Source organism: Triticum aestivum, chromosome 2D (genome assembly GCF_018294505.1).
Source record: "Triticum aestivum cultivar Chinese Spring chromosome 2D, IWGSC CS RefSeq v2.1, whole genome shotgun sequence".
Lineage (NCBI taxonomy): Eukaryota > Viridiplantae > Streptophyta > Magnoliopsida > Poales > Poaceae > Triticum > Triticum aestivum.
The window spans coordinates 58,689,680-58,715,504 of NC_057799.1; the positions used below are offsets into that span (position 1 = coordinate 58,689,680).

Below are 25,825 nucleotides of genomic sequence, written 5' to 3' on the forward strand. Positions count from 1 at the left end.
TTCCGTTAGCTTAGCACTCGATCGTTTAGTATGTTGCTATTGCTTTCTTCATGACTTATACATGTTCCTATGACTATGAGATTATGCAACTCCCGTTTACCGGAGGAACACTTTGTGTGCTACCAAACGTCACAACGTAACTGGGTGATTATAAAGGTGCTCTACAGGTGTCTCCAAAGGTACTTGTTGGGTTGGCGTATTTCGAGATTAGGATTTGTCACTCCGATTGTCGGAGAGGTATCTCTGGGCCCACTCGGTAATGCACATCACTATAAGCCTTGCAAGCATTGTAACTAATGAGTTAGTTGCGGGATGATGTATTACGGAACGAGTAAAGAGACTTGCCGGTAACGAGATTGAACTAGGTATCGAGATACCGACGATCGAATCTCGGGCAAGTAACATACCGATGACAAAGGGAACAACGTATGTTGTTATGCGGTCTGACCGATAAAGATCTTCGTAGAATATGTGGGAACCAATATGAGCATCCAGGTTCCGCTATTGGCTATTGACCGGAGAGGTGTCTCGGTCATGTCTACATAGTTCTCGAACCCGTAGGGTCCGCACGCTTAACGTTACGATGACAGTTTTATTATGAGTTTATGTATGTTGATGTACCGAAGGAGTTCGGAGTCCCGGATGAGATCGGGGACAAGACGAGGAGTCTCGAAATGGCCGAGACGTAAAGATCGATATATTGGACGACTATATTCAGACTTCGGAAAGGTTCCGAGTGATTCGGGTATTTTTCGGAGTACCGGAGAGTTACGGGAATTCGTATTGGGCCTTAATGGGCCATACGGGAAAGGAGAGAAAGGCCCCAAAGGGAGGCCGCACCCCTCCCCATGGACTAGTCCGAATTGGACTAGGGAGGGGGGCGCCCCCTTCCTTCTTTCTCCTTCTCCCTTCCCTTCTCCTATTCCAACAAGGAAAGGAGGAATCCTACTCCCGGTGGGAGTAGGACTCCCCCCTTGGCGCGCCTCTCCCCTTGGTCGGCCGCCTCCCCCTTGATCCTTTATATACGGGGGCAGGGGGCACCCCATAGACACAACAATTGATCATTGATCTCTTAGCCGTGTACGGTGCCCCCTCCACCATATTACACCTCGATAATATCGTAGCGGTGCTTAGGCGAAGCCCTGCGTCGGTAGAACATCATCATCGTCACCACGCCGTCGTGCTGACGAAACTCTCCCTCAACACTCGGCTGGATCGGAGTTCGAGGGACGTCATCGAGCTGAACGTGTGCTGAACTCGGAGGTGCCGTGCGTTTGGTACTTGATCGGTCGGATCGTGAAGACGTACGACTACATCAACCGCGTTGTGTTAACGCTTCCGCTATCGGTCTACGAGGGTACGTGGACAACACTCTTCCCTCTCGTTGCTATGCATCACCATGATCTTGCTTGTGCGTAGGAATTTTTTTGAAATTACTACGTTCCCCAACAGTGGCATCCGAGCCTGGTTTTATGCGTTGATGTTATGCACGAGTAGAACACAAGTGAGTTGTAGGCGATATAAGTCATACTGCTTACCAGCATGTCATACTTTGGTTCGGCGGTATTGTGAGATGAAGCGGCCTGGACCGACATTACGCGTACGCTTACGCGAGACTGGTTTCACCGTTGCGAGCACCCGTTGCTTAAAGGTGACTGGCGGGTGTCTGTCTCTCTCACTTTAGTTGAACCGAGTGTGGCTATGCCCGGTCCTTGCGAAGGTTAAAACAGCACCAACTTGACAAATTATCGTTGTGGTTTTGATGCGTAGGTAAGAACGGTTCTTGCTAAGCCCGTAGCAGCCACGTAAAACTTGCAACAACAAAGTAGAGGACGTCTAACTTGTTTTTGCAGGGCATGTTGTGATGTGATATGGTCAAAACATGATGCTATATTTTATTGTATGAGATGATCATGTTTTGTAACCGAGTTATCGGCAACTGGCAGGAGCCATATGGTTGTCGTTTTATTGTATGCAATGCAATCGCCATGTAATTGTTTTACTTTATCACTAAGCGGTAGCGATAGTCGTAAAAGCAATAGTTGGCGAGACGACAACGATACTATGATGGAGATCAAGGTGTCGCGCCGGTGACGATGGTGATCATAACGGTGCTTCGGAGATGGAGATCACAAGCACAAGATGATGATGGCCATATCATATCACTTATATTGATTGCATGTGATGTTTATCTTTTATGCATCTTATCTTGCTTTGATTGACGATAGCATTATAAGATGATCTCTTACTAAAATTTCAAGATAAAAGTGTTCTCCCTGAGTATGCACCGTTGCGAAAGTTCTTCGTGCTGAGACACCATGTGATGATCGGGTGTGATAGGCTCTACGTTCAAATACAACGGGTGCAAAACAGTTGCACACGCGGAATACTCAGGTTAAACTTGACGAGCCTAGCATATGCAGATATGGCCTCGGAACACGGAGACCGAAAGGTTGAGCGTGAATCATATAGTAGATATGATCAACATAGTGATGTTCACCATTGAAACTACTCCATCTCACGTGATGATCGGACATGGTTTAGTTGATATGGATCACGTGATCACTTAGAGGATTAGAGGGATGTCTATCTAAGTGGGAGTTCTTAAATAATATGATTAATTGAACTTAAATTTATCATGAACTTAGTCCTGATAGTATTTTGCAAATTATGTTGTAGATCAATAGCTCGCGTTGTTGCTTCCCTGTGTTTATTTTTGATATGTTCCTAGAGAAAAATTATGTTGAAAAATGTTAGTAGCCAAGATGCGGATTGGATCCGTGATCTGAGGATTATCCTCATTGCTGCACAGAAGAATTATGTCCTTGATGCACCGCTAGGTGACAGACCTATTGCAGGAGCAGATGCAGACGTTATGAACGTTTGGCTAGCTCAATATGATGACTACTTGATAGTTTAGTGCACCATGCTTAACGGCTTAGAATCGGGACTTCAAAGACGTTTTGAACGTCATGGACCATATGAGATGTTCCAGGAGTTGAAGTTAATATTTCAAGCAAATGCCCGAGTTGAGAGATATGAAGTCTCCAACAAGTTCTATAGCTAAAAGATGGAGGAGAATAGCTCAAGCAGTGAGCATGTGCTCAGATTGTCTGGGTACTACAATCGCTTGAATCAAGTGGGAGTTAATCTTCCAGATAAAATAATGATTGACAGAATTCTCTAGTCACCATCACCAAGTTAGTAGAACTTCGTGATGAACTATAGTATGCAAGGGATGACGAAAGTAATTCCCGAGCTCTTCGTGATGCTGAAATCGACGAAGGTAGAAATCAAGAAAAACATCAAGTGTTGATGGTTGACGAGACCACTAGTTTCAAGAAAAGGGCAAAGGGAAGAAGGGGAACTTCAAGAAGAACGGCAAGCAAGTTGCTGCTCAAGTGAAGAAGCCTAAGTCTGGTCCTAAGCCTGAGACTAAGTGCTTCTACTGCAAAGGGACTGGTCACTGGAAGCGGAACTACCCCAACTATTTGGTGGATAAGAAGGATGGCAAAGTGAACAAAGGTATATTGGATATACATGTTATTGATGTGTACTTTACTAGTGTTTATAGCAACCCCTCGGTATTTGATATTGGTTCAGTTGCTAAGAGTAGTAACTCAAAACGGGAGTTGCAGAATAAACAGAGACTAGTAAAAGCCGAGGTGACGATGTGTGTTGGAAGTAGTTCCAAGATTGATATGATCATCATCGCACACTCCCTATACTTTCGGATTAGTGTTGAAACTAAATAAGTGTTATTTGGTGTTTGCGTTGAGCATGAATATGATTTGATCATGTTTGTTGCAATACGGTTATTCATTTAAATTAGAGAAAAATTGTTGTTCTGTTTACATGAATAAAACCTTCTATGGTCATACACCCAATAAAATGGTTTGTTGGATCTCGATCGTAGTGATACACATATTCATAATAATGAAGCCAAAAGATGCAAAGTTAATAATGATAGTGCAACTTATTTGTGGCACTGCCGTTTAGGTCATATTGGTGTAAAGCGCATGAAGAAACTCCATGCTGATGGGATTTTGGAATCACTTGGTTATGAATCACTTGATGCTTGCGAACCGTGCCTCATGGGCAAGATGACTAAAACGCCGTTCTCCGTAACTATGGAGAGAGCAACAGATTTATTGGAAATCATACATACAGATGTATGTGGTCCGATGAATATTGAGGCTCGTAGCAGGTATCATTATTTTCTGACCTTCACAGATGATTTGAGCAGATATGGGTATATCTACTTAATGAAACAGAAGTCTGAAACATTTGAAAAGTTCATATAATTTCAGAGTGAAGCGGAAAATCATCGTAACAAGAAAATAAAGTTTCTACGATCTGATCGTGGAGAAGAGTATTTGAGTTACGAGTTTGGCCTTCAGTAAAAACAATGTGAAATAATTTCACTACTCACGCCACCTGGAACACCACAGTGTAATGGTGTGTCCGAACATCATAACCGTACTTTATTAGATATGGTGCAATACATGATGTCTCTTACCGATCTACCACTATCGTTTTGGGGTTATGCATTAGAGACAGCTGCATTCACGTTAAATAGGGTACCATCTAAATCCGTTGAGACGACATCTTATGAACTGTGGTTTGGCAAGAAACCAAAGTTGTCGTTTCTTAAAGTTTGGGGTTGCAATGCTTATGTGGAAAAGTTTCATCCTGATAAACTCAAACCCAAATCGGAGAAATGTGTCTTCATAGGATACCCAAAAGGAGACAGTTGGGTACACCTTCTATCACAGATCCGAAGGCAAGACATTCGTTGCTAAGAATGGATCCTTTCTAGAGAAGGAGTTTCTCTCGAAAGAAGTGAGTGGGAGGAAAGTAGAACTTGATGAGGTAATTGTACCTGCTCCCTTATTGGAAAGTAGTTCATCGCAGAAACCAGTTTCAGTGACGCCTATGCCAATTAGTGAGGAAGTTAATGATGATGATCATGGAACTTCAGATCAAGTTATTACTGAACCTCGTAGGTCAACCAGAGTAAGATCCGCACTAGAGTGGTACGGTAATCCTGTTCTGGAGGTTATGTTACTAGACCATGGCGAACCTACGAACTATGAAGAAGCGATGGTGAGCCCAGATTCCGCGAAATGGCTTGAGGCCATGAAATCTGAGATAAGATCCATATATGAGAACAAAGTATGGACTTTGATTGACTTGTCCAATGATCGGCGAGCCATTGAGATTAAATGGATCTTCAAGAGGAAGACAGACAGTGATAGTAGTGTTACTGTCTACAAAGCTAGAATTGTCGCAAAAAGGTTTTCGACAAGTTCAAGGTGTTGACTACGATGAGAGTTTCTCACTCGTATCTATGCTTAAGTCTGTCTGAATCATGTTAGCAATTGCCGCATTTTATGAAATATGGCAAATGGATAAACAAACTGCATTCCTTAATGGATTTATTAAAGAAGAGTTGTATATGATGCAACCAAGAGGTTTTGTCAATCCTAAAAATGCTAACAAAATATGCAAGCTCCAGCGATCCATCTATGGACTGGTGCAAGCATCTCGGAGTTGGAATATACGCTTTGATAAGTTGATCAAAGGATATAGTTTTATACAGACTTGCGGTGAAGCCTGTATTTACAAGAAAGTGAGTGGGAGCACTACAACATTTCTGATAAGTATATGTGAATGACATATTGTTGATCGGAAATAATGTAGAATTATTCTGCAAAGCATAAAGGAGTGTTTGAAAGGAGTTTTTCAAAGAAAGACCTCGGTGAAGCTGCTTACATATTAAGCATCAAGATCTATAGAGATAGATCAAGACGCTTGATAAGTTTTTTCAATGAGTATATACCTTAACAAGATTTTGAAGTGGTTCAAAATGGAACAGTCAAAGAAAGAGTTTCTTGCCTATGTTACAAGGTGTGAAATTGAGTAAGACTCAAAGCCCGACCACGGCAGAAGATAGAAAAAGAATGAAAGTCATTCCCTATGCCTCGGGCATAGGTTCTATAAAGTATGCCATGTTGTGTACCAGATCTATTGTATACCTTACACTGATTTTGGCAAGAGAGTACAATAGTGATCTAGGAGTAGATCACTGGACAGCGATCAAAATTATCCTTAGTGGAATAAGGATATGTTTCTCGATTATGGAAGTGACAAAAGGTTCATCGTAAAGGGTCACGTCGATGCAAGTTTTGACACTAATCTAGATGACTCTAAGTCTCGGTCTAGATACATATTGAAAGTGGGAGCAATTAGCTAGAGTAGCTCCGTGCAGAGCATTGTAGACATAGAAATTTGCAAAATACTTACGGATCTGAATGTGACAGACCCGTTGACTAAAATTATCTCACAAGCAAAACATGATCACACCTTAGTACTCTTTGGGTGTTAATCACATAGCGATGTGAACTAGATTACTGACTCTAGTAAACCCTTTGGGTGTTGGTCACATGGCGATGTGAACTATGGGTGTTAATCACATGGTGATGTGAACTATTGATGTTAAAACACATGGCGATGTGAACTAGATTATTGACTCTAGTGCAAGTGGGAGACTGGAGGAAATATGCCCTAGAGGCAATAATAAAGTGTTATTTATTTCCTTATATCATGATAAATGTTTATTATTCATGCTAGAATTGTATTAACCGGAAACATAATACATGTGTGAATACATAGACAAACAGAGTGTCAGTAGTATGCCTCTACTTGACTAGCTCGTTAATCAAAGATGGTTATGTTTCCTAGCCATAGACATGAGTTGTCATTTGATTAACGGGATCACCTCATTAGGAGAATGACGTGATTGACTTGACCCATTCCGTTAGCTTAGCACTCGATCGTTTAGTATGTTGCTATTGCTTTCTTCATGACTTATACATGTTCCTATGACTATGAGATTATGCAACTCCCGTTTACCGGAGGAACACTTTGTGTGCTACCAAACGTCACAACGTAACTGGGTGATTATAAAGGTGCTCTACAGGTGTCTCCAAAGGTACTTGTTGGGTTGGCGTATTTCGAGATTAGGATTTGTCACTCCGATTGTCGGAGAGGTATCTCTGGGCCCACTCGGTAATGCACATCACTATAAGCCTTGCAAGCATTGTAACTAATGAGTTAGTTGCGGGATGATGTATTACGAAACGAGTAAAGAGACTTGCCGGTAACGAGATTGAACTAGGTATCGAGATACCGACGATCGAATCTCGGGCAAGTAACATACCGATGACAAAGGGAACAACGTATGTTGTTATGCGGTCTGACCGATAAAGATCTTCGTAGAATATGTGGGAACCAATATGAGCATCCAGGTTCCGCTATTGGTTATTGACCGGAGAGGTGTCTCGGTCATGTCTACATAGTTCTCGAACCCGTAGGGTCCGCACGCTTAACGTTACGATGACAGTTTTATTATGAGTTTATGTATGTTGATGTACCGAAGGAGTTCGGAGTCCCGGATGAGATCGGGGACATGACGAGGAGTCTCGAAATGGCCGAGACGTAAAGATCGATATATTGGACGACTATATTCAGACTTCGGGAAGGTTCCGAGTGATTCGGGTATTTTTCGGAGTACCGGAGAGTTACGGGAATTCGTATTGGGCCTTAATGGGCCATACGGGAAAGGAGAGAAAGGCCCCAAAGGGAGGCCGCACCCCTCCTCATGGACTAGTCCGAATTGGACTAGGGAGGGGGGCGCCCCCTTCCTTCTTTCTCCTTCTCCCTTCCCTTCTCCTATTCCAACAAGGAAAGGAGGAATCCTACTCCCGGTGGGAGTAGGACTCCCCCCTTGGCGCGCCTCTCCCCTTGGCCGGCCGCCTCCCCCTTGCTCCTTTATATACGGGGGCAGGGGGCACCCCATAGACACAACAATTGATCATTGATCTCTTAGCCGTGTATGGTGCCCCCCTCCACCATATTACACCTCGATAATATCGTAGCGGTGCTTAGGCGAAGCCCTGCGTCGGTAGAACATCATCATCGTCACCACGCCGTCGTGCTGACGAAACTCTCCCTCAACACTTGGCTGGATCGGAGTTCGAGGGACGTCATCGAGCTGAACGTGTGCTGAACTCGGAGGTGCCGTGCGTTTGGTACTTGATCGGTCGGATCGTGAAGACGTACGACTACATCAACCGCGTTGTGTTAACGCTTCCGCTATCGGTCTACGAGGGTACGTGGACAACGCTCCCCTCTCGTTGCTATGCATCACCATGATCTTGTGTGTGCGTAGGAATTTTTTTGAAATTACTACGTTCCCCAACACTATTGCGTAGAGCAAGGCCCCTTTCCCTTCTTCTTCTTCCTCTCTTCTTCCTCTTCCTCCTCCCTTTTTCTTATGAGGTGAGCCTCCTTAACCACCCTCTCCATGAATATCTGATTCTCCCTCTCTTCTTTTTCATCTGCAATTGCCCAAAGCTTCATGGTTCTTTCTTCAAAATCCTTTAGACGCTTCTTCTGTGCCTCCTCACATTTCCTCACCAACGCTTGCTCCCTAGCGCGCATCGCATTTGACGCTCTCTCTTTTTCCTTCCTCTCCTTCTCAAGATCCTCTTCCTTCTTCTTCTTTAGCTTGGCTGCATCCTCCTCTCTAAGCTTCTTCGCAGCCTTCTCCCACCATCCCGCCATCTCATCTTCGCCATCCGCCTTCATCGTTGGTTTGTTGGGTTGGGAAGCCGCCATACCTACAATGAGTGAAACATAATGGTTAGTAAGGACAATAAGAACAAATGGAAGCACATATGAAAAAGAAGAACATATGAAAAACAAGAACATATGATACATTATAGTTAGTGAGGAACATACGGAAACGGTCCATCTAGGTATCCAAACATTCCTCTATAATGAACTTGCCCTTGTCCATCACCACGGCCAAGTCCACCACCAAGGCCAAGACCATCACCAAGGCCTAGACCATCACCACGGCCATTACCACCACCACGAGCTCTACCACCACCACGGCCTAGACCACCACCACGAGCTCTACCACCACCACCACAGCCTCTTATAAGTCCTAGTTGCCGACCTCTTTGTTGCCTAGATCCTCTTTGGCTAACACTTGGTTGGCTTGGCACTTGTTGGCTACCACTTGGTTGCCTTGGCACTTGTTGGCTACCACTAGGTTGGCTACCACTTGGTTGGCTTAGCACTTGTTGGCTACCACTAGGTTGGCTACCACCTGGTTGGCTACCACTAGGTTGGCTACCACTTGGTTGGCTCCCTTGTGTAGCTCCTTGTTGGCTTGTGCTTGCATCATTTTTCTTGGACCTTTTCCTTGGTTTCGTACATTTTCTTTTGTTGTGGCCATGACCTTTGCACTCCCCACAACGGGAGCTCTCACGAGGCTCTTGGAATTGGTCGTTGCCCACTTCGCGGCGGCCACCATGGCCCCATCCGTCCATGTCGCCTCTAAGACGTTTTGTCTTACGTCTACCCCGTTTAACAACCTTCAACTCCGGATCCGGCCATAGTTGAACTCCATGATACTCCGGCCATTGTGATTGGTCAAAGTATGGATGAAAGCGGGGAGCCCATGTTTTCTTGACCGTCATGATTGAGAACTCCGACTCCCTCACGGTGCGTTGGTGATTGATGTCCACATTCCTAACGCGACCGGCGGTATACAAGTGTGAGCATGGGAGATGAAGCAACAATGGCCTCCCGCAAGTGCAATCACATTGTGTTAACGACACCTTGAAAGCCCGACCTCCATGTTGCCGGCCATCGTTTGTGGTTCCTCCTGGCTCTTTCACTTCGTACTTACACTCTTCGTTGTCATATAATATAGCTTCTTCTGAGTCCGCCTTCCGTGATTGAAATACCAACCATTCATCAACTTTGGGTGGGAACTTGTACTTGTACTTCCGTGGGTTCTCACCCGCTATCTGTGCATCGGTTTCCATCGAGTACTTTACAAAGTACGCATTCATCTTGTCAAATGTGTATTGAACTATTGCCGTCACGGGTAATCCACGTGCACCTTTGAGCACCCTATTGAAGCATTCGACCATATTGCTTGTCATTTGACCGTATCTCCGGCCATCTTCATCAAAAGCACGTGCCCACTTGTTCCGGTATTGAATGTGCCTATTGAGAAAGTCTTGACCCCCGGGATCAAGTTTTTTGTGTGCGAGCAATTTGGTGTACAAAGTGGCGAAGCGCTTATCGGAGAAAGCGAGACAACAATCTTGAAGATCATCGGCCAACTCCTTAAGGCCACATGCCCTATAGAAGTTTGAACAAAAGTGCCTCATGCACCATCGATGGTGCAACGGAGCATGCCCGGGAATGTCAATCTCCACCGCGTTAAGAATTCCTGGATGCCGTTCCGATATGACACCTTCGTCCTCAAAAGATGCAGAAACCACTCCCAGTTGCCATTGTTTTCCACCTCAACCAAAGAAAATGCCAATGGCAACACCCGGTTATTGGCATCACTTGCTATCGCAACCAACAAGGTGCCCTTGTATTGTCCGGTCAAGAACGTGCCATCAATTGCGATGACCGGCCTACAATGTTCGAAAGCCCTCACACATTGCTCGAACGCCCAAAAAGCACGGCCAAATACTCTGACTTTCCTTCCTTCATGAACCGTTGTTTGGTGCACATGAGGCTCGGCCACATGAACCATGCCCGGGTTTGTCGCGGCCATGGCTAACAACAACCTAGGGATTCGGTTGTATGCTTCCTCCCATGTACCATACAACATCTTAAATGTGGCTTGCTTCGCCTTCCATGCCTTGCCGTACTTCACCTTGTAATGAAAGATGGCTTTCACAAGGTCAATGACATGTTGGACGCTCATTGTTGGAAGTGTGGATATTGAGTTGGAGAGCCTGTAAGCGATGAACTCGGACGTGAGTTGTTTGTGGTCTTGGGACACAATCTTGCCATCCATCCTTTTGCCTTGGCACATGTGAGTTGGCACACAACTCACTACATGCCAAGTTGGACCTCCTTTCCATGGTCTTGCACGCACAATCCACGGACATATTTCATCTTCACATGCACATGCAACCGTGTAGCGCACATTGACGTCCGAGTTCACCACCTTGTGTGGACAATAATGCGTAATCGAGTAGTTGTCGAGCCACATCTTCAATTCCAACAAGGTGTCGAACTTAGAACCTTTAGCAATCCGGTTCTTGTCGTCTCCCAAATCACGGTGAGAGCTTGGCCTAACCCGAAGAGGTACACATTGGCCACCATCTACCACGGCTTCATCCGCGAGACTAACATCCTTGAACAATGTAGTCCGATGATCCCGACCAAATACCTTCTCGAAAGCTTCGGCCTCCTTCACCGTGAACCCCTCCGCATCAACTTGTTCATCAAGACCATTGTCATCTGAGTCCGATGCATATGCACGGGAAAAAGGGATGGAATGGTCCATTGTCTCTTGCAAATGATATTTGTTGAGATCACCCACATTGTTGTCATGAGATCAACTTCATTGTCATCGTCCGCATACTCATCATTGTCCTCTTGCAAAGCTTCATCTTGGTTGTTTGTAAACGGGCTCAATGTTGGTCTCACTTCTTGGGTCAAAAGAGGTTCAACAATTTCATCTCGCTTCAAGGGTGGGGGCTACTAGCAACCAAAGGGGAGGGGTTCCGGTTCAAGTTCAAATGCAAACTTGAATCAACCTTCTTCGTTGCAAATAACTCAAGAGCCTTGTCTAGTGATTCGACCACCGTCTCCTTGTATGCAACCCAACATTGCTCCGAGTTGACACGCATTGTCTTCCAACGGATGTGCATTCCAAAACCAACATTATGCCTTCCCTCCAACTCAATGATATCACTAGGGTCCATCCCATTCAAAATCTTTCCTAACTTGTTGCAAGAGCTCCGCATAGCTAGGACTACTATCAAACACGTCTATATTGCCTTTCAAAAAGGCGTCTTTGTCCCCATGATGAACAAACACACATGTTCTTCCCATCCCTATAAGCATTCAAAGAACACAAGGTAACATTGCTTCCATGAGTACCAATCCAAGGATTAACACAGAATACAAACCCTAATATATATATCAAACAACAACCCTAACCCTAACCATAACCCTAACCCTAACCATAACCATAACCCTAGCCCTAAACCTAACCCTAGCACCAACATAAGAACACCCATGAGAATAACCCTAGCATACTAACAAGCTAATCATAGAAATTGGCAAACAAACATCTCACATCTCCATGCAAATCTCTAGATCCAAACAAAACTAGGGTTTCCCCAAACTAGCAACAAATGAGCAATGGGAGAACTTTACTTGGATCAAAACAAGGGAATCGGAGAATATTACCTTGAGGGAGGGTTTGACTTCAAAATCCACGGACAAATTCTTCAAATTTGCAATATTTGGGAGAGGATTTGAGAGGGGGAGAGAGTGGGAGAGGGGGCAAAGCTCGGGGAGAGAGTGGGAGAGTGTGTGGTATGGGGGGGTGGGGGAGGGGGGGCCAGCCAAGTGGCTGGATAAGTCACAGTGCAGCGCCTACGCGCTAGGCGCTGCACATTACATGTGTGGCGCCTAGCTCGGAGGCGCTGCACTGCTGGGTGCGGGCCCAGGGGCTGCCACGGTGGACAGGAGTGCAACGCCGCCGCGCTAGGCGCTGCACAGTAGGGTGTGGCGCCGGCGTGGCGGGCGCTACACAAAAGGGTCAGGGGAGTGAAATAGTTTCGCACCCAGTTCATTCTGTGAAATGATTTCGTCCCGAGGTCAAAATTGTCAAATTTGCCATTGAATGAAGGTAGAATTAGATAGTGGCTTTTGAAAGCTGAATAAAACTGTTGCTTATTGATGATTTGGTGCGGCATACAAGAGTATATAAGAGGGTACAAACCGACTTGGGGTAGGGGTACAAAACTGACTTGGACTAGAAGTCGTATACCATAATGACTACTCTAACATCCCCCCGCAGTATCAACGGCAGGCTCGACGACATTGAGACTGAAACAGATATCTTGAAACGGCTTAGTAGGCAGTGCCTTGGTGAAAATGTCAGCAAACTGAGCCGTAGAGGGAACATGAAGCACCCGAACCTGACCAAGAGCAACCTTTTCACGAACAAAATGGATATCAATCTCAATATGCTTTGTGCGTCGGTGTTGAACTGGATTGCTGGTCATGTAGACTGCTGATATGTTGTCACAGTAGACAATAGTGGCCTGCTCAATAGGCCTGTGTAGCTCGGAGAGTAACTGCCGAATCCAGATGTATCTGCAACGGCATGTGCCACAGCGCGATACTCAGCCTCGGCCGACGAACGTGAGACTGTAACCTGTCTTTTCGAAGACCAAGAAATCAAATTTTTACCAAGAAAAACACAAAAACCGGAAGTGGACCTTCGAGTGTCAGGACAACCAGCCCAGTCTGCATCAGAGTATGCGGTAAGCGAGTTTGGAGAAGAATTATTGAGGTGGAGACCATGATTGAGAGTTCCTTTTAAATACCGAAGAATGCGTTTAACATGATTATAGTGAGGAACCCGGGGATCATGCATATAGAGACATGCTTGTTGAACAGCAAAAGAGATTTCAGGACGAGTAATGGTGAGATATTGGAGAGCACCTGTTAGGCTACGATAGAGAGTAGGATCGGAAAAGGGTTCACCGGTAGCCGAAAGTTTAAAACTAGTATCGACAGGAGTGCGAGATGATTGACAGTCAAGCATACCAGCACGATTAAGAAGATCAAGAATATACTGGCGTTGGGAAAGAAAAAGGCTGGAGGAATCGCGAACAACAGCAATGCCTAAGAAATGATGAAGGAGTCCTAGGTCAGTCATAGAAAATTCAGATCTAAGAAGAGAGACAATATGATCTAAGAACTTTTGAGAGGAGGCGGTAAGAATGATATCATCTACATAGAGAAGTAAATAGGCAGTGTCAGAAGTTTGATGATACACAAAAAGAGAGGTGTCGGAGAGAGATGGAGTGAAGCCTATTGTTTGAATGAAGGAGGAGAAGCGTTGAAACCAAGCTCGTGGGACCTGTTTAAGACCGTAGAGAGATTTCTGAAGAAGACATACATGAGTTGGAAAGGATGGATTTTCAAAACCCAGAGGCTGCTGGCAGTAGACAGTTTCTTGAAGGGAACCATGGAGGAAAGCATTTTTAACATCAAGTTGGTGAATGGGCCATGAAGAGGAGACAGCAACACTAAGAACGGTGCGAATGCTGCTAGGTTTAACAACAGGAGAGAAGGTTTCTTCGTAATCAATTCCTTGTTGCTGAGAAAAGACACGACAAACCCACCTGGCTTTATATCGTGAGAGGCTCCCATCGGAGTGGAACTTTTGGCGAAAAATCCATTTGCCAGAAACAATATTTGTATTGGGAGGACGAGGAACAAGTTGCCAGGTGTTGTTTTGAAGTAAAGCATTATATTCTTCTTGCATGGCAGCGGCCCAATTGGGATCAAGTAGAGCAGTTTTGTAATTCTTTGGAAGAGAAGTAAGAGATACAGAGGTATGAAGGTTTAGGCGGTCTTGGGGTTGATGAAATCCTGATTTGGCCCTAGTACGCATGCGATGATCATTAATCGGGGCTGCTGTAGGAATAGCACGAGGGGGTAAGGTGGGTACTGGTGAGTCCGGCGCAGCGGAAGAGTCGGACGAAGGAGTAGGGCTGGGTGGTGGAGTGGGAGCAGGGCTGGGTGGTGGAGTGGGAGTAGGGGCCGGGGGTGTTGGGGAGGGAGCAGGGGCCGGGGGTGTTGGGGACGTCTCGGGTGGGGTGAGTGTATGGTTGGGATTGGCTATGGTGGGTGTTAATGGTGGTGGTGATAAGTTGTGTTCGGCAGGTAGGGGAGTATATAGTTGAAAAGGACGGGGAGAGGGGGTGTTTGCGGAGCTAGGGGTGTTGGATGGTGTAGTAGTGCGTTGTGAGAAAGGAAAAATGTGCTCAGCAAACGTGACATGACGAGAGACATGAACGTGTCTGGTGTGAAGGTCGAGACAGCGATAGCCTTTGTGCTCGTCAGAGAAGCCGAGAAAAGCACATGGGATAGAGCGTGGTGACAATTTATTTGCAGAAGTGGCGTAGGCATTGGGAAAACAGAGACAGTCGAAAACACGAACCGCGGAGTAGTCGGGGTGGGAAAGAAAGAGGGAATAATAGGGAGTAGTGTTGGGTTTAGTTTTAGAAGGTCGAATATTTAGAAGGAAGGTGGCCATGTGTAGGGCTTCAGCCCAAAACTTGGGAGGCATAGATGATTGAATGAGGAGAGTGCGAACTATATCATTGAGGGTGCGAAGAGAGCGTTCTGCTTTACCATTTTGAGGGGATGTGTAGGGACATGAGAACCTAAGCAGGATGCCATGTTGTAAGAAGAAAGTACGATTTTTAATGTTATCAAACTCGCGACCATTGTCACATTGGATAAAGCGAATTGGGAGGAAGAAGTGAACAGACACATAGCGTTGAAAATTAAGGAAAAGAGAATGGACCTCGGATTTGTTGCGTAGAGGAAAAGTCCAGACAAAGTGGGTGAAATCATCTAGGATAACAAGGTAGTATTTAAAACCGAAACACTTGCAATGGGAGAGGTCCATAAATTACAATGTATTAATTCAAAGGGATAAGTGCTACAAGAACTAGAGGAACTAAAGGGAAGACGCACATGTTTGCCTAATTGACAAGACTCGCAAAACACAGAATTATGAGAGTCCCTATTACATGGTATGGTAAATTCACTAAGCATAGAAGCTAAGACGGCGGGGTTGGGATGGCCCAAGCGACGATGCCAGAGATCGACGGAGGCCAGCATGGATGTTGGAGGGCTGGCGGCAGGAACTCCATTAAGAGAATAAAGATCACCAGAGCTATTGAAGCGAGCGATCTCGGCCTTGGTCAGGTAATCCTTCACAGATAAACCAAAAGGGTCAAATTCAGCCGAAACTAGATTGTCGCAAGTAAATTGGCGAACAGAGATAAGATTTTTAATGAGGGCGGGTGCAACTAGAACATCGCGAAGTAAAAGAGGTTTGGTGGAAGAGGGAAGTTGAGCCTGACCAACACAATATATAGGAATAGATGATCCATCTCCAAGGATAATGGAAGGGAAAGGAGATTTAGTGCAAGAAGATAACCAATTACTAGATGCACACATATGACTAGAGGCCCCTGAATCAAAGATCCAATCCGTACCTGAGTTTCCTTGTGCAGCAAAGTTATTCATGGCCTGGAGAAAGGCAGCTTGATCCCAGCTCGGCGTCGCAGGTGAGGGTGGCGTCGGAAGCAGTGCCGGTGGATACGATGGTGAAGGCAGTAGGGCCGGCTGGGGAGTGTAGTAGGCATTGGCCGGCTGTTGTGGGGGTGGCGTCGGGAGCAGGGCCGGCTGAGGTGTGTAGTAGGCGCCGCCGTCGCTGGTGTAATGACCATAAGGAGCATACGTCGGGGCGCGCGTGATAGGCATTGGCCGGCTGTCGGGGGTTGAGAACCCCGGGAGCACCAGTAGGCGGCCGAAGGCCGGGTTGCCAGGCACCTGAGTATGCCGGCGGAGCACCGAGGGTGGATGGAGCGGACCAGGGCATGGGCCATGCTTGAACAAGCCCCGTCCAAGGATCATGAGGAGGCCGCCATGCAACCGCAGATGGAGCACTGGTGGGTGGTGCAGGACTCGGTGCTGGTGATGTCATAGGCGGAACCAAATGAGTCGACGGCGGCCTGTAGATAGGGTTTTTGCCGCGGTAGTTCGGACTAGGACGCCAGCCTGGGGGCGGTTGAACAGATGACGATGCGGACGGCCCGGCGGCAGGAGCCGGCCTGGAAGGCGGCGCTGGTGTAGACGACAGAGGAGGACGAGCCGCAGCATGAAAGACCTTGGGGCGAGAGTCCTTGCGAGTTTGTGTTTCCGCCGCGAGTTGTAGCAAGGAACGAACTTCAGCGAAGGTAGGAGGGGGCCGTATCATCGGTATGAACGAGGCTTGCTTGTCAAAGTCTTCGCTGAGGCCAACGACGACGATATTGATTAGCTGTGAGTCGCTAACTGTATCGCCGAGTTCGCGGAGCTCATCACCAATGGTCTTAACGCGCTGGCAGAACAGGTTCACCGGGGCGTCTCCTTGCACCATATTGCGAAGCTCGGTGTGGAGAGCGTTTTTTCGAGCGTCGGTGTTGCTTTGGAAGAGCTGACGGAGGGAGTGCCAGATGTTGGCAGCGGTGGCGCCGTCGTGATCGAGCATGTTGAAGATCTCGGTGGTGATGCGGGTGTAGAACCACTGGACGATCACGAGATCGTCTTTCAACCATTGCGGATCGTCGGAGCGAGGAAGACAGTTGGCGGCGACATGCGAGCGCAGGTTGCAGCGGCCGGGGTGGAGATCAAAGAGATGTCTCCAATGGTAGTAGTTGTGGGCGGCGAGATCAAGAACTATGGGGATGTAGGGGCTGACGTCGGAGATTGTGTCAGCAAGAGATATTGGTGCGGCGAGGATGGGTGCAGGGTAGTTTTGTGGAGCTATGATGAGGGCCGAGAGAGAAGCGGCCGCGGCGTTGGCAGCCTTGGCGATGAGTGCGGCCCGGCGCTCGAAATAGCCGGGCGGCGGCGGCGGCGGTGGCGTTGGCGGAGCCATACCCTAAACTCTGGGACCGGTATCTGATACCATGAAAGCTGAATAAAACTGTTGCTTATTGATGATTTGGTGCGGCATACAAGAATATATAAGAGGGTACAAACCGACTTGGGGTAGGGGTACAAAACTGACTTGGACTAGAAGTCGTATACCATAATGACTACTCTAACAGCTTTAGTTACTTTTATCTACGTGAAACGCTGGGGCAGTGGTGTGGTGTTGTCCCCATTGTACATGCTCTCATGCCACGTGTGTGCGTCATGTAGATGAACCTTGGCTACTTTTTTTCTTGGCCTTTTTCATGAATTTTTAGGTGGGTTGTAGTGACCGTTCGAAGAAAACAATGCATTGGCTACAATGGCTAGTCTCATCACAAATGTCACAGCTCCAATGCGATAATCTTGTTAATCAGCAAAGTAGCTAGCCTAAATATAGAGTTTACAATCGCTTGACTATAAAGTAAAGAGCGGCTAATGGAAGATTGCGGATGCTATATATATATATAGTCTTCTCAAGTTCTGAATGCACTGATCTTAAGTTATAACTGTACCTTCTAGTTTTTTAATCTGAGCAATCGTTGATCATCTCATCCATTTGCGTGGCCTAGGAAAGACCGTTGTACTAATGTTTGGATAAGCCGCAAAAAATATACTTAATGTTTGGATAGGAAGAGCCACGTACGGCTTCTCCCATGACCCATGTGTTGTAGCGTAGTATCACTATTTTTCCTTAACATTATTCGGCCCCCTTTCATCCAGGGCCGATCCTAACTTTTCAGAGGCCGGGGTAAACTTAAAACTTGGACCTAATAGTGAAAAAAAAATATAAATTACATCGATACAAAGCACAACTTTTTTTATCTTTAAAGCACCTTTTTGTTTCATTACCAAATAAATATATTGATCTAACTTACTGCTACCATTTTCTTTCTTCTTTTCTATAAAGTAGACAAAAAAAATTTAGCCAACATTTGTACGAGAAATGAGTGGAAATACCTGAATTTGTCAGAGGAAAAATAGAAGAAATCCAGCTATCCAAGAAATTACAAGAACTTTGTAAGCCTTTGACCTAAGAAATTGTCCTGTTGCAACTTGCAAAACGACTGCTGATGAAGTGTTGCCTCTGCCTGCTGTCATCCGCTGGATTAGAATACTTCTATGGGGGAGTGAGATGAAGAAACTGGAAGTGTATCACAAAAATTAGCTAAGTGGCAACATCCATTAATTTGCTAGGCATGCTAAATCATTCGGGAGTAGGAGCGGAATGGGGAACGAGGAGACATAGGAAGAAAAAACGACGGCGACTGGTGTTACGAGATGGATCGAACGATCGAAACTGGGCTAGTGCCTTTCAGAATTCACGTAATTTTTTAGAAACACGTAACCTGCTACGTAACTAATAAGCTAGTAGATTGGGCTACAAGCTTTAAAGCCATATTTGTTCAGCTGTGTAGTGCAAACACAGGGTCGGGGCGGGAAAGTATCCAGTGCTCCCAGCCTTTGGGTACTTCCAGTGCTCCAATGTTTAAAAATATTTTTAAATGTTTTAAAAAAATTCAGAAAAAAATGAGAATGTTCAAAAGGAATGTTACTACGTCCCCTAAAAATTTCAGGTCCAAAATTGAAATGTACATCGAGAAACAAAAAAGAGAAATCCAAATCTAAATAGTGTCAATGTTGCTTTTGTCTCTTCTTTACACTATTCATGCCAGATTTCATATTTTTGTTTCTCAATGTGTGTTTCGAAAATGGACTTGGAATTTGGAGGGCTGGTAGTCACATTCATTATGAACATTCACAATTTTGCTTGAAATTTTTTGAGACATTAAAAAAATGTTTTTTGACATTGGAGTACCGGGAGTACCCCAAGACTGAGAGCACTGGATACTTTCCCAGGCCGGGGCCCCCCAGCAGGCTAGGCCCTAGGGCATCACCCTTCTTGCCCTTACCCAGGGCCGGCTCTGCTCTCATCAACACTGTGGCTTATTTTTTATTTTTTTGAAACGAGGCAAAAGACTTGCCTTTATCATTGATTAAGAAGATAGTGAGAGTTGCCCAGTTAATTGGGGAAAACCGGGCTAAAACCAATACAACTCAACCCACAAAACATGGGTACCACCGGCCAACCTGGCCACATGCCAACAGATGGCCACACGCGCGAACAACCGACAGCTCCGACTTTGAAGACGAGCATCGCAAGGGAAATATGCAGGACTTGCGTTGACCACGCCCTCCATAAATGACCACCGAGTGTCTGTCATCGTCACCACCTGGACTCGCTCCACCGCAGTTCCGACTTCAAAAACAACTCAGTGACCAACGGAAGAGCACCTCAAACACGCCCCCTAAATATCCGGACCGGATAATCCAAACACTATTGGCAATCCAAGAGGAGTCACAAAAATTTTGCGGGCCAATCCAAATCTCTGAAATCTCATAAACTAGAACCAAACTGGGATTTAGGGAAGTTCGGACTGCTTGGCCCTCATCCCTTGAGACTAGCCACAGTGGGAGTAACTTCAGCAGTAACTTCAAGTCCAACTAAGCAAATTTGTCTATGTGGCAATGAGTTAATGAAGAAAGAGATAGTTCTACTAACTTAGCTAGTTACTGTAACACCACACATATCAAGGCAAGATAAATCTATAGCATAATAAATTAAGTGTTGCATATGTTACCACACATATATTACTTCCCACTATAAAGATAGTAACATAGAGTAGTAACATGCCCATGTTACTACTCTATGTTACTATCCATTGTGGCTAGTCTGACAACTCATGGGCAGCTGCTGGCCCACCTTGCCTCTCTATCCCCACGATTTGTGTTGGATGTGTGCGTCTGAATGGCCTCCGCCCTTATCACTGTTCGTAGACACGTTGGGAGGTGTCAGCGCACATGTCATAATGTCTGTTTTGGTGTGAGTTGCTCTGACTAGACGCCCATGACCCATCTTCAACTTGGACTCAAGGGCTTGTTAAGTTGCATCTTGTGGAGTTAAAAATACAAGTGCCCTTTTTTTTAAGAATCAGCATACGCTCGCCCTTCAACGTGGCGTTGTAGGCCATGGGCACGCGCAGACGCGATATCTTTCTGGCCGCAAAATCGTCACGTTCTAAACGACCAGGAGAGGAGAATAGATTCGCGGTTGTTCCCGTACCAAAGGGACCAGCGGCGGTCGCGTTGCCCGTGTGGGCGGCCGTGTGGCCCCGCGGACCAAAAACAAGTCGCTCCCGGACTCCCGGCCCCGGCGACGAGCCGAGCGCGTAGGTGGCGGTAGGTCTCGACCCGCGCTGGTTGGTGGCGGTGCCATGCCAGTGCGCCTCGACAGTTCGTTCGCAGCTGCAGTCCTATGCGGGGCCACGCCACGCCAGGCGGCCGGCGCGGCTCCGCACCGCCCGTGGCCACGCGGACGCACGCCCGACGTCCGTCACTGCGCTCGCAGCTGCATGCGGGGCCAGGCGGCTGGCACGGCACCGTCCGTGCGAGCCCGCCCACCGCCCACCGACGCTGCTGCTGCAACCCCGAGCTCATCTCGCCGTTGACAAAACGCGCGGCTTGCCTGTCTCGCGCCACCGACGACGGCGACGAGACGAGAGCGTGCCGCCAAAAAACGCCTTTTTCCATTTCAAGCTCAGCCGGCGGCGCCTTCATTTATTCGGCCCGCGTGACGCGTGACGCGTGACTCTGCTATACGGTGCGCTGTCGCTGGTGACCGTGCCTCGCCATCTTTGGCAATTGGCGACATGGTAACGATCCTTGTTACGTAAGTGAACGGGTCGCGCGAGGCCGAACTTCTTCCGGTCACCACCCGCGACTTTCGCCGCCACGCCAAGTCCTTGTTTATACCTCACTCCGTTTTCTCATCCCTTCTTGGAGTCCAGACCGAACGCTTGCTACTATTCCATTCCGCACTGACTGGGTTGACGAAACCACGCGGCTTCCGTGCACGCAGGCCCGAAGCAAAGATAAACAAAGAACATGACGAAAACAAACGTAAATCTAAGATTTTGTGCCAAGTGCTAGTAGGTGCCCAGATGCCAAATCCATGGCCACGCATAGTTTACTCCTGGTACGACCATCACGAGGTTATCAAGGTCTCTCGAACCTGCTCGGAAAACGACGGCCCGGCGCGTGCGCGCGCTCGCGCTCGCAGTGCGCATGGCAATGCCGGGGTGGGGGCCGCGGAACCAGATTTAATCCGTTTCCTTCACTTTTCCTGATGATGGTCTCCTCCCAGCTCGCGCACCGCGCGCGCGCGCGACAGCGACAGTGAGCGGGCGCGCGCGTCAGCCGCTACGTCCGCGGCGCGACCAGTCACCAGCACGATCACCGCGGAAAAGGCGAGAGCGGCGGTGCACCAGCGCCACACGCGGCTCCACGGTGGACGTCCAGAAGGGCCAGCCGGGGCACGACCAGGACGACGCGGTGGCAGCGTGACTGGCGTCGGCGACACGGTCGCCCCCCCTCCCCTCGGCCCGGACGACCTGGCCGTGCCACTCGATCTCTCGCCAACGCCAAATCCCGCGGGGAGAGCACCGGTCGTCCCTGTCATTGAAGAGGTCAGCCGCGCACACCAGCCCGCCTCCTTCCTCCTCCGTCCTCGTCCTCGCCCCACCAGCGCATATAAATATTTCGCCGGAGCGCGCGCATCGTTTTACATGAGCTCAGCTCCTCCGTCTCCACTCCAAACCTCGCCATTATTCTATTGCTCGCAAGCCCAACAGGGACGCGTCTCAGCCTCCTCGCTTCCATCGCACGTACTACAAGAAGCAGAGCCACATCGGGCTGTCCGGTCTGAACTCCGAACAGTGCACCCGCGACGACTAGCGAGAGCTGCCTACGTATAGCTAGCTTCCAAGGATTGGGTTTGTAGGAGAGGCGGCTCGACAGCGAGGGCCGGAGGAAGAAGAAGAAGCTGCAAGAGCACGCAAAGCGGGACGTCTCGTTCTCGTCTCGAGTGGACGCCGAGGGGAAAGCGGGAGATTTTGAGGTGAGTGCGCTTTCTGTTAGCTGTGCTCGAGTGCCTTCCTCCTGTTCTTCCTCCTTTCCGGAAACAACAAGTTGGACGAAGAAATCGGTGCCAAAGCGCTAACGATTTCATGCTTTCTTCTGTCGACGCAGGCGGCGACTTTGATTGATTGAGCGATCGACGGCGCCGGGCACGATCACACGATACGAGTGCGCCGCGAGTGATGTTCTTGGGCCTCCTCGGCTCATGGCGATCTCGGACACCGGCGCTCGCCACGTGAGGTGCCCCAGGTGCCGCAGCGTCCTCCAGGAGCCCGCCGGCGTCCCCGTGTACCAATGCGGCGGGTGCGGCGCCAGCCTCCGAGGTAAATTCATGTCCCGCTCCGGTGATTGGATCTTCGCATTTCCATGTAATTTGTCGCGGGGTTCTGATTGGGTTTCGTTTCGTGGTTGCGCAGCGAAACTCCGCAGCGGCGACACGCAGGGCGCGGCCGTCAGCGCCGCTCCGTCCACGGAGAGAGTCCTGCCGTCTCCTCGCCGGAGCCAGGCTCGGGGCGGCCAGTTGGGCGGCTCCGGGGATGTCGCCAGCACCAGTGGCACGACTCCCGACGCTCCGAGCACCAGTGGCACGACTCCTGACGCCCCGAGCACCAGCTACCGAGGCGCCGGCACGACGAGCCGACGCGAGGCCGGTGATCTCACGCCACCAGTCGTTGAGAGGAAGGGGCGTGATCACCACCGGAGTGCCGATCAGGTGCAAGTTGCTGGCAGTTCTCAACCGCGCGTGACAAGGGGTGCGGTCAGCGCTCCCAACGCGAGTGCCGCTCCGTCTTCAGCGAGTGCCCTGCCGTCTCCTCGCCGGAGCCAGACTCAGAGCAGCCACTTGGGCGCCGGGGAGGTCGCGAGCACCAGCGCCCCCACCCCGACTCCTGATGTTCGAACCACCAGCCCCCGGGACGCCGGCACGACAAGCCGACGCGAGACCGGCAGGGCCCTGGGCACCAGCGGCGACCTCACGCCAGCGAGGAAGCATCACTCCTCGGTGCAATCGCCGCCGAACGTCGAGAAGAAGGGGCATGATCACCACCGGAGTGCCGATCAGGAGGAAGATGGTGGACCCTCCGAACCTCGCAGGGGGAGGGGTACGGTTAGTGCTCCCAGCGCCGGTGCAAACTTCGCCGAGATGCGAGGTTCAGAGAGGGGGCGTGAAGCCGAGACTGAAACTGACGCCGCGAGGAAGAAAAGTCCAAGTCCAAGCAGAGCGGCTGTCGGCGAAGCTGCACCAATGCCTGACCGTGTCGCGGATTCCCGGTCTGCACCGGCTGCGGCGAGCTGGAGACGGCGAGACGATGCCGCGGCGGCGCCGGTGCCGGCTGTGGCGGAGGAAAAGGCACCGAGCCCTCCTCGGCACGCGCCGCAGAAGATGAGTCCCCTCCACGAGAAGATCCTGAAGACGGTGGACGAGCTGAAAGGCGACCTCTCCGAGCTCTTCAGCCAGTCTCCGGAGGCCAAGCCAAGGACACCATCGCGCCCGCCTCGCCGTCCCAGGCAAGAAGGCCACGCCCCTCACCCGGCCGTCCCTGCCAGCAGAGCTCGCCATGCTGCGGCCGCCGCCGCCGCTCTGCACCATCGCGGCAACGCGGGCAAGCACGGACAGGCTACCCTCCGCGGTTTGCCGTCGCGGCGGTATCGCCGGTGCAGGGCCGACCCGTGCGGCGGCCACGACGCGCGCCCTGCAGGACCATGCCGGCACAGCTGCTGCGATCACGGTCACGGCAGGCCTGAGTGCGGCAGCTGCAGGGGGCACTGCTGCCGTCCGTCCAGAGCGCAGGAGCTCGCGCGGCCGGCCGCCGCGGAGGCCAAGAAGCGCGCACCGCCGCCGAGGCACCACTGCCGGCCGGTCCTAAAGGGCGCGCCGTTCATCGTCTGCTCCAGCTGCTTCACGCTCGTCCAGGTGCCCGCCGGCTTCGCCGTGGCGAGCGCCAAGGTGCGCGACCTGCGGTGCGGCGCCTGCTCCGCCGTGCTCTCCTACTCCTACCGCGACCCGGACAGGAAGAAGCCCGCCGACGAGTGCAGCACGGCCGGCTCCTCCCCCGCGCGCCACGTCGGCGCGCGGCCGGACCTGTTCTCGTTCATCGAGGACTTCGCGGCGGAGTACGGGGCGAGCAGCTACTCCACGACGGAGGACGAGCAGCCGCTGCACGTGTCGAGGAACTCGTCCTTCGACACCGTCGTCGCGGCGGGGGAGGAGGCGGCGGCGCGGCGGCACAGCCACAGCCTGCACCGTCTCATGGGGTACGGCTCGGCGAGCGAGCTGCTGCTGCGGCGCTCCCCGAGCCTGTACGAGTACGGGAGCCCCGGCAAGAGGTCGACGCCGCCGTCGGACGCCAGCGGGCGGCACGACGACAGGAAGGGGAAAGGCATCTGCGTCGACGACTTCACCGGCGACGAGGACTCGGACGACAGTTGCACGCTGAGGCGATCGAACGGGAGAAGAGCCGGCTGGACGCCTGGCCATGGCGTTCCGGCGGCGGGAGCCATCAGGATCAGGTAGCAGCGGAGGAGCTCGGCTCGTCGTATATATACTGTAGAAAAAGATAGTTTCAGTTCAGGCGATGGAATTCTGATGGTATTTTTCAGGTGTTGGAATTCTGATAGACAGAGTGAATTGTGTTAGATTTACCATTTGGTTAGATGGGTGAGGTGGTGTGCACATTTGGTTGATTTCTTCATTTTTGAGTGCAACAATGTTGCAGAAATGTAGATACTCAGACTCTCAATGCCGTGATTATGAGGATAAGGAATATCTTCAGGTCCTTTCTGAAAGTTTTAACTGACCAAGTACAGTTCTAAAATCAAGTTCATGTTCATTTGCTACTGTTAACTAGCTGAATGTCTGTACGTTGCCACGGGATAATAGAAAAATATACATTGACAAAAAAGGTTTTAATTTGGAAACATGTGTTCATGACGATTATTCATATAGTGACAAATATGGATTTTGGACATCTTTCTTCCTTCTTCTCCTCCCCGGCCACCTCCATCATCTTCATCTGCCTTTGCTCTAGCGTTGTCATCATTTCATTACATAAGTTGGTGATCTTTCGCCCGACCATCAAATGGGCACCTTTTCTAAAATTTTAACAAAACTGTGAAATAATCCTCACGAATCCGAACGAGCGATTGTTGTATGTATGGTTTACAGATGGAATGGTTGTCGCCTACTCACCTATAATGACAGGGCATAGCATATTAAATTTCTGATATGCAATATGAAAGATGC

The 25,825-nt window shown here is 49.1% G+C and overlaps 1 protein-coding gene across 1 annotated transcript; it reads left to right on the forward strand.

Annotated features, from left to right (window-relative positions):
- Nucleotides 1–22,113: 22,113 nt before the first annotated feature.
- LOC123051547 (flocculation protein FLO11) lies at nt 22,114–25,368 on the forward strand. Its single transcript, XM_044474448.1, has 3 exons — nt 22,114–22,564; nt 22,696–22,907; nt 23,001–25,368. The coding sequence occupies exons 2-3, from the start codon at nt 22,790–22,792 to the stop codon at nt 25,094–25,096; spliced, it is 2,214 nt and encodes a 737-aa protein (XP_044330383.1). The 5' UTR covers nt 22,114–22,564; nt 22,696–22,789; the 3' UTR covers nt 25,097–25,368.
- Nucleotides 25,369–25,825: the final 457 nt, after the last annotated feature.

Coding starts and splice junctions, on each gene's coding strand:
- LOC123051547 (XM_044474448.1), top strand. CDS start 22,790: ATGGCGATCTCGGACACCGGCGCTCGCCACGTGAGGTGCCCCAGGTGC. Junction 22,908..23,000: donor GTGCGGCGCCAGCCTCCGAG/GTAAATTCATGT, acceptor GTGGTTGCGCAG/CGAAACTCCGCAGCGGCGAC.